Here is a 13,930-nt window from a genome sequence, read left to right as displayed (position 1 = left end):
CTGAATGTGTATGTCTTTGCAAAATTCCTATGTTGAAACCTAATCTCTAATATGACAGTATTAAGAAGTGTGGCTTTTGGGAGGTCATTAGTGCCCTTCTAAAAGAGGCCTGTGAGAGCTTGGTATCCTGTCACCCCTTCTGCCATGTAAGGACATAGCCAGAGGGTACTATCTACGAAGCAGAGAGCCCTCACTAGACACCAATCTGCTGGCACCTTCATCTTGGACTTTCCAGCCTCTAGAACTGCAAACAATGAATTCCTATTGTTTATAAATTACCTAGTCTAAGCTTTTTTGTTATAGCAGCCTGAACAGATACCAACTTAAGACATACTTCTATAACAATTTTAAAAAACACACACAGAAATCTTATTTAGCATACTTAATATTGTATAGAAATGAAAATACTGGTATTTTTCATAAATATTACTCAAAGGGCAATGATTTTCTTAGATTGACAGTTACATTTTCTAAGCAAGGCCTTATAGAGACATCAAATGTAAAAATGCCTTCGGTTAACATAGTTCATCATATCCTCAAGGGCAAAATATGCTAAGGTAGCATATTGGGCCAGGAATTAACACATACTTGTTATATAAAACTGGATTTTTGATGTTGAATTTAAAGTCTTTCACAGAATTTTTAATTCCTAAGTATGACATTTTGGATTCAACCTGAATATGTGGTGATAGACAGATCTGATGGGATGTGATCCAATTTCTGGGTAAAAATATGCTGTTTAAAAAATCATACTTAAATAGCTTTAAGGCGATAAGGTGATAAATGTACTTTATCACCCTGAATATTTGATTTAAATAAACTGTGTGTTGCACCATTTTATTTTTATCATACATGAGGTCACATAATATAGTGGGGAGGGAGCCCTGGATTCTGGTACAGACTCTGTAATTCAATATCCAAGTCATCTAGACAAACCGTACTCTCTCTGGGGCTCATTTGCCACATTTGTTTAAAAAGAAAAAATAAGAGGTTCCAGAGAAAAGGGGAAAAGGTTTGGCTAAATGATCTAAAATATCCCTCCTAGTAAAATTCTATTAGGTTGAGCAAAGGCCATTTAAATTCAAAATGTAGATCTGTGCAAAGTGAACCAAACTGGTATTTTACTTTTGAACCAAGAATTTTAATGCTTAAAAAAAAAAATCCCCACCAAAAAAACAGCACCCCCTTTGAACCCATCTGTAGCTCTGACATTAGGAATTCAAATTGGAGTATTTTTACCCTCTGGAGTTTAAGTAAGCCCCTGCTTGTATTTTATGATTTGGCTAATTTAAGTCCTAATGCAGTTCCATCTTTGACAGCAAAATCATTTTACTAATGTTTTTATGCATTTAAAGAATTATTTCTAATTAGTGACCTTGTAAGTACTGATGGCATACCAGGCAGGAAATGGCAGAATTTTATCCTTCCCTGGACTTTCTTCCCCCATGAAATGCAACCCCACTGTCACAAATACTATGTATGAGTTATTTCAGATGCTCTCAAAAGGCACACCTGAAACAGACTGCCAGAGGGGTTGCATTAGAAAATAGAAAAATCAATTCCAGATGAAAGCAAAACAGACAGAAGTCTCCAAACTGGCAAAGAAAACAGCTATACTTATTTAAGAGCAGAATGGAGAGATGGAGGGATGCTTTCCCAATGTCCCAAGATTGGGATGGTTTTAGTCATTGTTTCTGAGCTGGGTGTTTCTTATAAATGTCACTTTATGAGGAGGGGCTCTATGAAACTCCAGCTCTATGGAGCTTTGCAGCCTTCCTGTCCATTATCTTGTTATGACACTGAGGCTGTAGCAGCCGGTAATTAGATCAGAGCGTGGAAAGTCAGGGGGAGAAACTGGAATGAATTATTTTCTTAAAAGAAGTGGTCATTCAATGGGAGAAAATCCGAGTCACCCACAATTTCCTTGTCCAAGTTGCAAAAGGATGGGTCGGCCAGGATCCAAGAATAGGAAGGGAGAGAATTCAGCTGGGGTCTGAAGCTGGTGTGGGAGCAAATTCCCGAATATAGAATGTGAAACAAACTAGTCCAGGAGACGCGAGCAGCCTCGGGAAGGGCGTTGAGTAGGCCCAGCATCTCGCAAGGGTGAGTCCAGGTGAGGGACGTGTTACCTAGTGCAGCTGGCGGGGAGACTGCGGTTCGCCCGGGGCGTGGTTCCCACCAGTGGCTCCTCAGGGCACAGCGGCCTACTGGGTGTCAGCTTGCAAAGTCGCCGCTTAATCCCCGCTCCCGCTGGGTTAATTAGGGCCTCCTCAAAGCAGAAAGTTGAGCCAGGGCTTCTTTCCCAGACATAGGGGCACCAGGAGGAGGTCGACACTCCTCTGACCCAGGCTACGCCTCTCTCCGGACACCACCGGCTGAAGGTGGTCCTACTCCAGTAAGTGGCCCCCAGTCCCCCAACCGGGCTCTAGGGACCTTCTGGTGACTAGCGGCCAGTCGGGTCACTGGAGTCAAGCCCCTGGCCCGGGCCGCTTCTCCCGCGCCTGGGCCCTGGGTTTGCGGCCAGCAGTTGGGGCGCGGGGCGGGGCGCGCCCGAGGCAGAGGAGACGCGCTATTCCTGTAGCTGTGAGCTACCGGCATGTTATGTGTGGCGCCCAATCACGCCTCGGACCGGCCGCTCTGACCCCCGCCCTCCCCTCCCTAATCCTCCAGGCTTTGATTTGATCCTCCTTGCGGAACAAGCTGACCCCCCTTCTCACCCGCCCCGTTACCAGTTGTCCCCAGCCCTCGTGGGTGCCGGCAGAACCCGTCCTCCTCATCCACTCCTGGGAGGTCAGAGCCTTCGCCCCGCACTCCTGGGACACCCCGAGTCCGGGCCGCATCTGCGCCGTCGGAGACCCAACACCCTCGGAATTCACTAGCAGCTTGGTCCTTCCAGGTGATGGTGCGCGGCCACCGGCGCCCCTGGTGTGCAGGTGTGGGCTCTCCGAATTGGGCTGGGGAGGGGGCTTTGGGCCAAGCGCTGGCAGCCTCGGCAGGCGTGGAAACCAAGCCCCACGCTCCCCGGACGACTCCAAACTCCGCGCCCTTCACTACTAGCGGCTTCAAGAAACGGTTCCCAGACCGGATTTGCTCTAAGAGGGGCACCAGGCGATCTGTAGATCTGGATGAAGGAGCCTTGGATTTTAAGCTGAGCAGGCAAAAAGGGGCCCCTGTTAAGGGCTGTGAGGCCCGCACGGGGGTCCGTGGAGTGCGGTGCTCCGGGATGCCTCGGGCTCCGCCCGCGTCCCTCCCTGGGCAGAATGAGTTACTTCCTGTCTTACTGCAAGGCTCATGGCGGCGCGCTACTCACCGGCTACCAGGCCCTTCGCGCTGAGGGCTTCCTGTGTGACGTGATACTGGAGGCCGAGGGCAGCGAATTCCCTGCGCACAGGTCGCTCCTCGCGTGCTCCAGTGACTATTTCAGGGCCCTGTTCAAGAGCCACACTCGGGAATCTCGGGAGCGCGTAATCCACTTGCACGTGCCGTCGGCAGCAGGCCTACAGCGCCTGCTGGACTTCATCTACACCGCCTGGCTGTCGCTCTCCATGGACACCTTAGAGGACACATTGGAAGCTGCTAGCTACCTGCAAGTCACCGAGGCCCTGGGGCTGTGCGGGCGCTACCTTGAGCGCCAGCTGGCTCCAGAGAACTGCTGCTTCGTCGCTAATGTGGCAGCGCGCTTCGGCCTGGCTCACACCCTGGATGCGGCCGAGCGCTGCATTGTGAGCCACTTGCGGGACCTGCTGACGCGGGGCGCGGGTCCATCAGGACTGCTAGAGCTCAACCCTGCGTCCCTGAGGGCCGTGTTGGGGGCGTCCGACTTGGCACGGGTGTCCGAGGCCTGGCTGCTGGGCCTGGCGCTGGCCTGGCTGCGGCAGGAGCCCGCGGCAGATCGCCGGGCTCACTGCGCAGCGCTGCTTGAGCGCGTGCGCTTCGGCCTGGTGCCTGCCGACGTGCTGCGGCGCGTGTACTCGGGCTCCGGCCTCGTGCTGCCCGCCCGGGTGAAGGGCCTCATCATCCAGGCTCTGAACTACCACACGGCGCCTTCCCGTCAGCCGCTCATGCAGGGCGAGCAGACCAGCGTCCGGAGCCCCCAGACCCGCATTTTGTTGGTTGGGGGACGGAGGGCGCGGGAGGCGGTGACGGAGGAGGTTGTGGTCCCAAGGGCGCCAGCTAGGGGCCGGGTTGCCGCAGTGGAGCCCGAGGAGGAGGAAGAGGAAGAGGTAGAAGAGGAGGAGGAAGAAGAGGAGTGGGAGCTCACCCATAACGTCGTGGCCTTCGACGTGTATAATCACTGCTGGCGCAGCCTTACCCGGCTGCCCACTCCGCTGCTGGGGCACAGCGTGTGCACCGTGGGCAACTTCCTGTTTGTCCTGGGCGGAGAGTGCCCTTCCCACAGTGCCTCTGTTTCCGCCGATGCCCAGCTAGCAGTCACACCCCGGGTGCACCGCTACGACCCGCGCTTCCACGTTTGGACGGAGGTGCCCGCCATGCGGGAAGCGCGGGCCCACTTCTGGTGCGGCGCTGTGGGCGAGAGGCTCCTGGCTGTTGGGGGTCTTGGGGCGGACGGCGAGGCTCTGGCCTCGGTGGAGACGTACGACCTACGTTGGGACCGCTGGACGGCGGCCGGGGCGCTCCCGCGGGCTCTGCACGGCCACGCGGGGGCTGTCGGGGACCGTGGTGTCTTGTACATATCTGGGGGCAAGGCGGGGAGAGGTGAGGGCGGCGCGAGCAGCCTCCGGGACTTGTACACCTTAGGTCCTGGGGAGCAGGTGTGGAGCAAGAAGGCGCCCATGGGCACGGCCCGCTTTGGGCACCACATGGCAGTGCTGCGCGGCGCCGTGTTCGCTTTTCTGGGGAGATATGAGCCTTTCTCCGAGATTGAGCGCTATGACCCTGGCACGGACCAGTGGACTCGGTTGCGGCCGCTACCCTACGACCGCTTCTCCTATGGGTTGGCCGTGGTGGAGGAGACTGTGCTTCTGCTAGGCGGCCTTAAGTGGCGGGACTCGCGCCAGGTACCTACCCGCAACGTGGTGGGCTATGACCTCGACCTGGATCGCTGGGAGGACATTGGCTGCGCGCTGCCCTGGGCCTGGAGCGGCCTGCAGTGCGCAGTGCTGCAGCTGGCAGAGGGTGGGGACGAGGAAAGGGAGAGAGAGCCTTCAGAGGCTCTAGATTTAGTGCTGGGCTGAACCATTCAGGGTTAGTACAAACCTCCCCAGCAAGAGGAGAAAATAACACTTGATCAGTCTTACAGAACAACAAGGGGCTTTTCCTGAGATATGGTAACTCTAGGAGCACAGTGGCTTCTGAAGGTTAAAGAGGCAAACAAGGCCTTGGCCAAAGAGGAATATTTCCCTTTGAGCTGCCAATGGGAGACAGGAGGGGTCAAATAGAAGTATGCATGAATCAGCTTCAGTGAGCTGTTTTTTTTTCTCTTAGTGTTTCCCTAGGTGCAAAAGTGATTATTTTGTGCCAAAGAAAAAGGCTAAAAAAATGCACCACAGAAAGTTATATACAAACCCCAGAAAACTGTTATAAAGGCTGTAATAAAGTCCTAGAAGATGGCATTATCTTAATAAATAGTGGAGGGGAAGTGTCTTCGTTACATAGCATGAAGTCATTGAATGAGAACTGTGATGTTCTGATCCAGAGCCATGGTTATAGTTCTGATCTGATGGTTTGATATAAATATGGAACTGAGAGAGAAAAAAATCTCCAAGAAGCAGTTTTTTTTTTTTTTCCTAGAAAGTGTCCTCAGTTACATATTCTGTTGTCAGGCCCCAGCCTTTGGCTGCCTTTGCCTTGGGTTTAGGCAGCTTACTGGTTTTAAGTCATATTTCAGCAACCTTTAGCTAATAAACCAGGTTCCTCCAGTTAAGTGGACTATCTAACCAAAGCAAACAAAACCCTATTTCTTTCATCCTTTTAAAATGTTCATTCTGCAGACATGCTATAAGTTATATTTTTAAAAATTGATTTATTTTCAGTGGTTCTCCCTACTTTTCCAAATGAATCACAGAAAAAGGAAGGAGGAGTAGGTGAAGTTTTTTTTTTTTTTTTTTGTGGTTTTTGGCCAGGGCTAGGTTTGAACCTGCCACCTTCGGCATATAGGATTGGCGCCCTACTCCTTGAGCCACAGGCGCCGCCCGGAGTAGGTGAAGTTTTAAATTGTGTCAGGTAAATGGAAAATGAGCTTGATTTTTCAGGGTTTCAGAGAAGATACTTGGGTACTCTGAACACATACTGCTGCTTGTTTGTGCCACCAATGTAAGGACTTTGCATGAATAAAGTAGGTGCCTTATAAGGATTCATTAAGAGCTGAATTTATTTGACTTCAGTTTACAGTGCTGCCTCTCTCCTAGATTGGAAACGAATGCAATAAAATGTACAGATATTATATAGTGTTAAAAGGTCTCTTTCATGCTAGGCTAGCCACAAGTTTTGTAAAATTCATTAGTTTAATTTTTACCATTTAAAACAACAGAGCTGACTTTACAAAAGTAAAAGCTGCTTAGTAGCAACAGAGCTAGCTAGTCTTCCCATCAACCGCTTGCTGTTTATAGGCCACAGGCTGGCCACCATATATGTGACACATCCATCAGGTACAGATATTTTTAAGTGAACATACACATTTGGTCTAGTAAACATCAATAAGTCTAAACACCTGTAACAAGCACACTTCATTTTAGGACAAGAGGATTTTTTTGTTTGTTTGTTTGTTTTTTTACGTATACAAAATCCCACAAATTTAATGTGCGTCAATATCCATGCAGTAAATAAATGTTTTTACAAATAGTTTTTTAAATGATAAAAATATTACACTGGACCCAAAATTCCATACAAACATTAATACATGATTTCTTACCCATTTTGACTAAATATAGGATTACTGAAAATGTGCTGTAGAAAGGCCACTCTCCTGTACAGTTGTGCAAAGTCTGCAAAACGATAGTGATTCAGTGGTGTTTCAAAAGCAAAGAAAATGATCCCCGCTGTGGAGTTTTTACTTTTTCCTCTACAGCAAAAATATTCACTGGCATATATCTGAACTCTTAAAGATGAAAGTACATTCACTGAGCTGCACAGGCAACAGTATAAAGCTGATTAGAAGTAGATTTTAGGATATAGAATAGTAAAGGAGGGTCCCTTCCTCCTCTTGAAAAAACAGCAAATTGTGACTTGTACGTTATGCAGCCAGACACTAAAAAAGCAGCACAGTCATTTTCATGCTGTGATCACTTTCAAAAATGAGACGCTTATAAATGGAAATATATGAAGAGGACTTTTTCATAGACTTCATACACTCTCTAAAACAATTCATGAAGCCAGGAAAAAGCATCCAAATTGTTTCTCTCGTGTAATTCAATGTGACATCTGAGTGACCATCACCCTCTTCTTCCGTAGGAAAGAAGTACGCTTTTATTTTTCAACCTGGTTTTCTATATTTTAACACACATTAGCCTGTAACTAAACATACTGTACTTCCCTGCCTGAAATATAATTACATAAGTTTAATAAGTGGACTGGAGAAAAATTAGAAACTAGCTGGAAAGTTGATTCATTGCAGTTTAAACCTTGTTGTCTTTTAAGAATTGGAGTTTAAAAACATGAGTTTGGGCTGAAATTATATATATAGCTGTTAGCTGCCTTTCTGGGTGAGTTAAGTCTTTTAAAAAATCCATTCTCAAATTCTTCTGTACACAATCAGCATTTCATCGCTACAAAAATAAAGGAAGATTTAAACCAAGAAAATAAAGCAGCTCTATCTTCAATTTTGGTCTTAGTTACAAAAACATCTTACAAAGCTTTGCCCTGATACACCATTAAGTGTTCTCATAGATTTGGAATAGTATTTCCATTAACCAGCTTTCACAAGTTAATAGACTATTAAGACTGAATATTAGATACCTGAACTTTTCTTATGTTGATGCTCTTCTATTTTGCTTAGCTCTTGTATGTGCATCTACATTTCACAAAAATAAAACTACAGCATTAAACTTTGTGCAATGTTTAAGAAAAGTCTTAGAACATTTTAATAAATATAAAAAAGGTTTAAATTCTTTCCCACCTGCAAGGATGTCTGCACCTGAAAAAATGTGATTTACTTTTGAAGTTTTGTTTATATAAAATTAACTTAAAGGGAGAAAAGATGACCTTAGATAGAAAACTGCCTTTTTGTGGTTTTACTACTTGAAGACCACCTGTATTTAGAATTGTTTGCAAAAGTTAATTTTAAGTCATTAAAGACAGTTGATTTTGCACATGGTAAACATAAGCTGAGCACTGACTGCATATAAAATATACAAATGCTCATTAAAGATAGTGGTATTCTGACCGTTATCTGGTTTGTTTTATATAGTTTGGTGACTTTAAAGTATAGCTTGTCAACTGTTCCACACACTGATATAAAAACGACCTCATATAACTTGTTCAAAGTGCCAGCAGGTGCTAGATGGCCTGAAGGCAGAATACACTTACACATGCGTTTCAATGTAGGAATGAGTGTGTGTTAGAGAGGAAGTGATTACATCTACTTCAGAAGAAATACTTAGTGGGTCATTTGAGGTGGTATTTTGACAGATATCCAAGAAAAGGTCGAGGTACATCTGCTTCCATTGTTGGAATTCTTTAGATGTCAGGTCTGGATTGTCTAGGACTTTATCAATAATGGCTACTTCCCCTTCTCTGGCCTGAAAAGCAAAGGAATTCAGCAGTTAAGATAGTGACAAATTTTTATGTAAGTTTAAAATAAAAAGTTAATAGCAACGAGTTAAGAAGCCCATTAAGGAACAGCTTTGCTATACTCAGCTATTTAGACTCAAATCCTCGTGTACTTTTTTCTATCCCTGAGGTATGCCTTGTTTTGCCCATTCTGTGTGGTTTATTTTTTCTCTTGGCCTGTCCCAATGCCTGTCTCTGCCTATGGAAACCTTCCTCATGATTTAGGATCCTGTTCAAAAGCCTCTCATTTCTCAATGCCTTCCTTAAACACTTGCAAAAAAAAAGGGTTTTCTTCCTCATGTCCCTAAACTTTTGCATTACTGCCACTGAGTGAACTCAGTACATTCTATTTTGAGTCACTTTTGTATTTCCTCTCTGTCCTGTTTATGGTAAGGTCTTCATGCCTGAATGAGAGTAGCATGGCCCTCCTGCCATAATTCTTGCTGCGTGAATATCAGAGCTCCTTTCCTGTAGCACTGGGGGCTTGTAATGGAGAATGGCTCTCCCTTCTATGTTGGAGCCTGGGTCTTAGCTGAAGACTATGCTTCATTTTGGTATAACCCACCAATGTACAACTATTTTCTGTGGAAGAAGAGAATCTCCCAGCTAGAAGGTGGGACAAAGGAAAAGGGGTTAAGACAGTCTGAGAAGCTCAGTCATGCCTTTTATGGAACCAAGGAAGGGTTAGGCATATATAGATGTTCTGCAGGAAGTGAGAAGGCTTGCTTCTGTGCCAGCCAGAGATTAGAGGGAAAGAAGAAAGCAAGGTGCTGAAGAAGTTGTTCTGGTCCCTGAGGCTAAATGGAATATGGAAGAGAGCTAGGACTGAGGATGTTGTGAGTTGCCTATGGTGAGATCCAAGAACTGTGCTTGCTGAGGGGCCTGTTAGAATTCCAGGAACAAGACACAGGCAGGGTTGCTTGATTAGGTGTCCTTCCCTAATAAAAGATTTCATTCCCTATTAATTTTCCATGCTAAAAAGTACAGTTCATTTGTACCAGTGAGGGATATTTCTTTACAGTGACTTTTTCCTTATCTTTCCTTGCCCCAGAGAGTTAAGCACAGCATTGTGTGCCCAGTGATTCACCAGTGCTTATTGAACTGAACTTTGGCAGTAGCTCCTATGTTTTTTGTCACTGGAATGAAATTCTTTGGGGGGAATCTATAGAGCACAAGAGACAGGAGCAAGTGGAGGGGAGAGGGAGTGGAGAGAGAAGGGGAGGAGGGAGAGAGAGGAGGATGAGGAAGAGAGAGAGAACATTTTTGAGATCTGAAGCAGACTGAGCTGCTTCAAAATTCCTGCCTGTCTTCTAACCAGGAAGTTTAGAACTGCATGTGGAAAGGTGGGGATGCGCTATAAGGTGGGAGAGTGAGGACAGCTTTGGAGGAAGGTTGGTCACTGAAATTATTCTTATGAATATTATAGCTCCCTCTAAAATTCTAGTTACCAAAAGTCTGTTAAATTGTCCCATGGATTTGTAGCAGTGTTTGCATGAATACCAATGAAAAGCTAATTGACTCTGAAAACTTGGCTGCTTGCTACCTGAAAATTTTCCAAATCATTCATTTTCTAAATTTCAAAATTAATAAAAACCTCAGCATTATGCTATGGGTCCTAATTACTTCCCAAGGGAGCCTTTTGACCTTTTGTTTCCTGGAATTACCGTGGCACTTATTCTGTGTGATAGTTCTTTTCTATTTTTGATTTTTTAAGGGTGCAGGGCCTGTCAGATTGTTTGTGTGGCATGCCCTCCTGCGACATACACTGTGAGGAAGGCTCACTTGTCTGCTTCATTCTTTAACTTCCTGCCTCTCTGCTCCCGGTCCACATTACCTCCTCCCCAATCTGGGGGTGGCATAATAGGAAGACTGAAGACAATGTAAGCTCTTACAAAAATGTATAACAGGAAAGTAACATGTGGATTGGGAACTGATAAAACATAAACAGACCAATTATAACATTTCTACATGGAACGTGACTCACTGTGGCTTCACTCCAAATGCTCTGTAGTTCGTTCAAGAAATAATCACAAAGTATCTTGAACTATTTTAGTGCCCACTACTGCATTGTGCATGCATTCTGACTTCCTTTAATAACTCTAATAATTATACTACATGGTATACTTATGTTACGAAATCACAAGACTGAGGGATAGTACCAACCCTGCATTTTTGGAAATAAATGTTTATCACATCCTGTTTTCTTCTAGAACTAACTCATGTAACATTTAATGCTACTGTGATATGTTAATGAAATGTTAGGATGATCTCCTCTTTGTCAATATACTTATTGTAACATAGAGGTGGTTCAGCTTCAGATCTTCTTGTTTACCTGTTCCTATTCTCCAGCGGCCCCCCCACCCCCATTTAATATCTTTTTTTTTTTTTTTTTGAGATAAGAGTCTCATTATGTCGTCCTAGGTAGAGTGCTATGGTGTCACAGCTCACAGCAACCTCACTTTGGGCTTAAGTGATTCTCTTGCCTCAGCCTCCCACGTAGCTTAACCTGTGTACCTGGTCATCTACTTTGAGTTCAAGAATGAATCTTTTCAATGAAATTTCTCTTTCCATTTCATATCTTACCTTTAAAGTGCTTTTGAGAATTCTCAGCCTGTGTAGTTTTTCGTTCATTACAGGATCATTACATCTCTTTATAAATGATAGCTTGTATTCCATCTTGGTTGAAATACGATGTTCTCCTAGTGGTGACAGACTAGCTTGCTCCAGTGCCCTGTATAAATCTTGTAATGAGTCTCCTAACTTTTCTTCTCTACTTTCACCTGCAATGTCCAGAGAAAGAAAGAGAGAGAGAGAGAAGGAGACGTGAATCTATTATAATAAACATTTGATGCCCTAAAAATCGTCTAAAAAAATCAAAACTATCTGGGAAAACAGGATAATGAATGACTGTGAAAACACTATATTAAAACAAAAACCCAATTCCACAGCTGCTAGTTATATTGGGTAAGATTAGCAGCAGGCAACTAATTGTTTTAGAATAATCAAATAATAGGATTCTTTGATTAACCAAATATTCTTTTGCTAGCAAATCACTATATATATCTTGAGTCCATTATATTTAAAGGATTCGAGTATAAAAGGTAAACAATGTGGAAACAACTCTGTACATAATTTAATATTTTAAAACATTAATGAATATCCCTTATCATTATACTCATAAGCATAGAAATGCTGGTTAATAAGCTTGCCTACATTAGCAATACTGAATGAATTTTTACATTTTCCCAGACTTCATAAGATGGAATGGCATTCATTGGAACATATTTGATTATAGAATTTTTCTGATTGTGCCACAGAGGATTATTAGGTTTTATGTGACTGCTGTGATAATGCCTGGCACAATGTAAATATAGTAACTGATCATATATTACCACAATAGTAATGTTTTAATTAAAATGAGACATGGAACTATGTTTATATAGGGAAAAAAATCTGGCACATACTAAGAGAAGCTACTTAGCATTTGTAAGACCTGGGGAAAAAATGCTCCAATTAAGTATATTTGAAAAAAATTTGGAGACTGGTTCAGTAGGATCTTAGATCTAGCTGAACAAATAAAACTGTCTTTTTTAAATTGCTTGAATATTGATGTAATATCTTTCCCAATAATGATAAAAATGAACTGGTATTTTGTTTGGAGTGGTAGATTGGAGTAGGGATATATCATGTTTCTTTTAATACCTAGCTAATACTTAAATGTGAAGTAATTATTTCGGCCCCCAAAGTAAATATGGAATGTTGTTCATTCCACCATGGTCCATGTGAATATTTTAGGCTTTCTGACATGGTTTCAGAAGATTCCCAAATTGGTAATAATATTGATTAACATTTAGATGTGCTAGGCAGTGGAGTAAATGCTTAACATTTATGATCTCATTTAATTCTCACAACAATACGAACAGCAGATCTATTTGGTCTTCATTTTATAGCAGGGAAGCACCTTGTTCAAGGTGACACTTAGTAAATGGTGGAGCTAGACTTCCAACTGGGCAATCTGGCTCCAAAATCCATGATTTTAATAAGAATTCTATACTGCTGATTTTTTCAGTAATCATTTGAACTATGTATTTAACAGTAGATATTAATGAATGTGACACTCTCTTAAAATGCAGCATTCAAAAGTATTTTTAAATGAGTGTAACTAAAACTGCCAAAAAAGCACCAAAACATACAGTACATCTTTACTTGAAGGGATCACCTTTAGGATTAAAAAGTAGCCTTATTTAAATTCCATATTCAACTTTTGGCTCTGCCACTGACGTTGTAACTAATGGTTCATATGATCATTGAGTCTTTCCATTAGAAAATCCATTATCATTAGCATCTGCTATCACTAAGTCCTCTATAATGAATTTTAACTTCTAAACCATATATAGATAAGTTAGAACTATAATCTAAAAATACAAAAATCCCTTTAAAGAACAGTTTTTTAATTCTCTGTTGGCTCATCCTTAAAGGTTTTCAATACCTAGAGGATACTGAGGGATGGAGAATGGAAGGCCATAAAAGGGAAGAACTGCTTTATGGGTTATGAGTAAAATGGAAGCAAGAGGGAATTTTAACTGAGAATGATTTGGAAGGAGGAAGGCACAAAATCTTATAGGCATTTAGAGTAACTAAAAGCTGCTATAAAAACAAGGATACGTTTGAATAGAATAATTCTATTTCATAAACTCATAGGCCAGGAATGGACCCTGAGGAATTATTTAGTACATATCACATTTTTTCCCTTAAGGCAAAACTGCATCTAAAGCCAGAATAATTTCACAGAGTAGAGGGTGGGATAGAAATGGGAGGCCTAAGAAATATGCATTATACTAGTTATCAGGTGGCCTAATATATTATTACTTTTTCAGTTCTAGAAAGAAGGTGAAGGAAAAAAGGAATTCTGATTATAGTTTTAGGATTAAGGGGGCAGGGCAGAAGTATTTTTACATAGGAAATATTTATTTCAAGAGAACTTTAAGGAGTATTTTGTTTTAAAAAACATTTTGACCCAGTTTTTTCTCTAATTCTTAAAGTTTGTGGAATACTGGGGCAGATAATTGATTTTTATAAAATTTCTTTAAGAAACATAAGTGAAGATTCAATATAAAAGTGACATACATAGCTATCAGACAATAAAAAGTGAATGTTTTTTCCCCCTTCTTGCTTTTAAGGGGGAGAAAAGCATTCAATCAAA

At 43.1% G+C, this 13,930-nt stretch overlaps 2 protein-coding genes across 6 annotated transcripts in view; one reads left to right on the top strand and one right to left on the bottom strand.

Annotated features, from left to right (window-relative positions):
* The first annotated feature begins 1,614 nt into the window (after positions 1–1,614).
* Positions 1,615–6,403, top strand: KLHL34 (kelch like family member 34). Its single transcript, XM_053580421.1, has 4 exons — positions 1,615–2,103; positions 2,307–2,395; positions 2,671–6,044; positions 6,162–6,403. Exon 3 carries the CDS (start codon positions 3,261–3,263, stop codon positions 5,193–5,195), a length of 1,935 nt encoding a protein of 644 aa, XP_053436396.1. The 5' UTR covers positions 1,615–2,103; positions 2,307–2,395; positions 2,671–3,260; the 3' UTR covers positions 5,196–6,044; positions 6,162–6,403.
* Positions 6,308–13,930, bottom strand: part of CNKSR2 (connector enhancer of kinase suppressor of Ras 2) — a 330,879-nt gene continuing 323,256 nt past the window's right edge. For 4 of the 5 annotated variants that reach the window (XM_053580413.1, XM_053580414.1, XM_053580415.1 and 1 more), the window contains 2 exons: positions 11,311–11,507; positions 6,308–8,696 (listed from right to left, as the gene is read on the bottom strand). In XM_053580413.1, coding sequence (XP_053436388.1) covers positions 8,481–8,696; positions 11,311–11,507 — 413 coding nt within the window. In that variant the 3' untranslated portion in view covers positions 6,308–8,480. Of the gene's footprint in view, positions 8,697–11,310; positions 11,508–13,930 lie in introns of those variants that run through there. The other variant, XM_053580417.1, reaches the window with a different exon arrangement.

The sequence above is a fragment of the Nycticebus coucang genome, chromosome X (assembly GCF_027406575.1).
Source record: "Nycticebus coucang isolate mNycCou1 chromosome X, mNycCou1.pri, whole genome shotgun sequence".
In the NCBI taxonomy this organism is placed as follows: Eukaryota; Metazoa; Chordata; class Mammalia; order Primates; family Lorisidae; genus Nycticebus; species Nycticebus coucang.
Note: the sequence above shows the minus strand (reverse complement) of the source record. Positions and strands in the feature narration are given on the sequence as shown.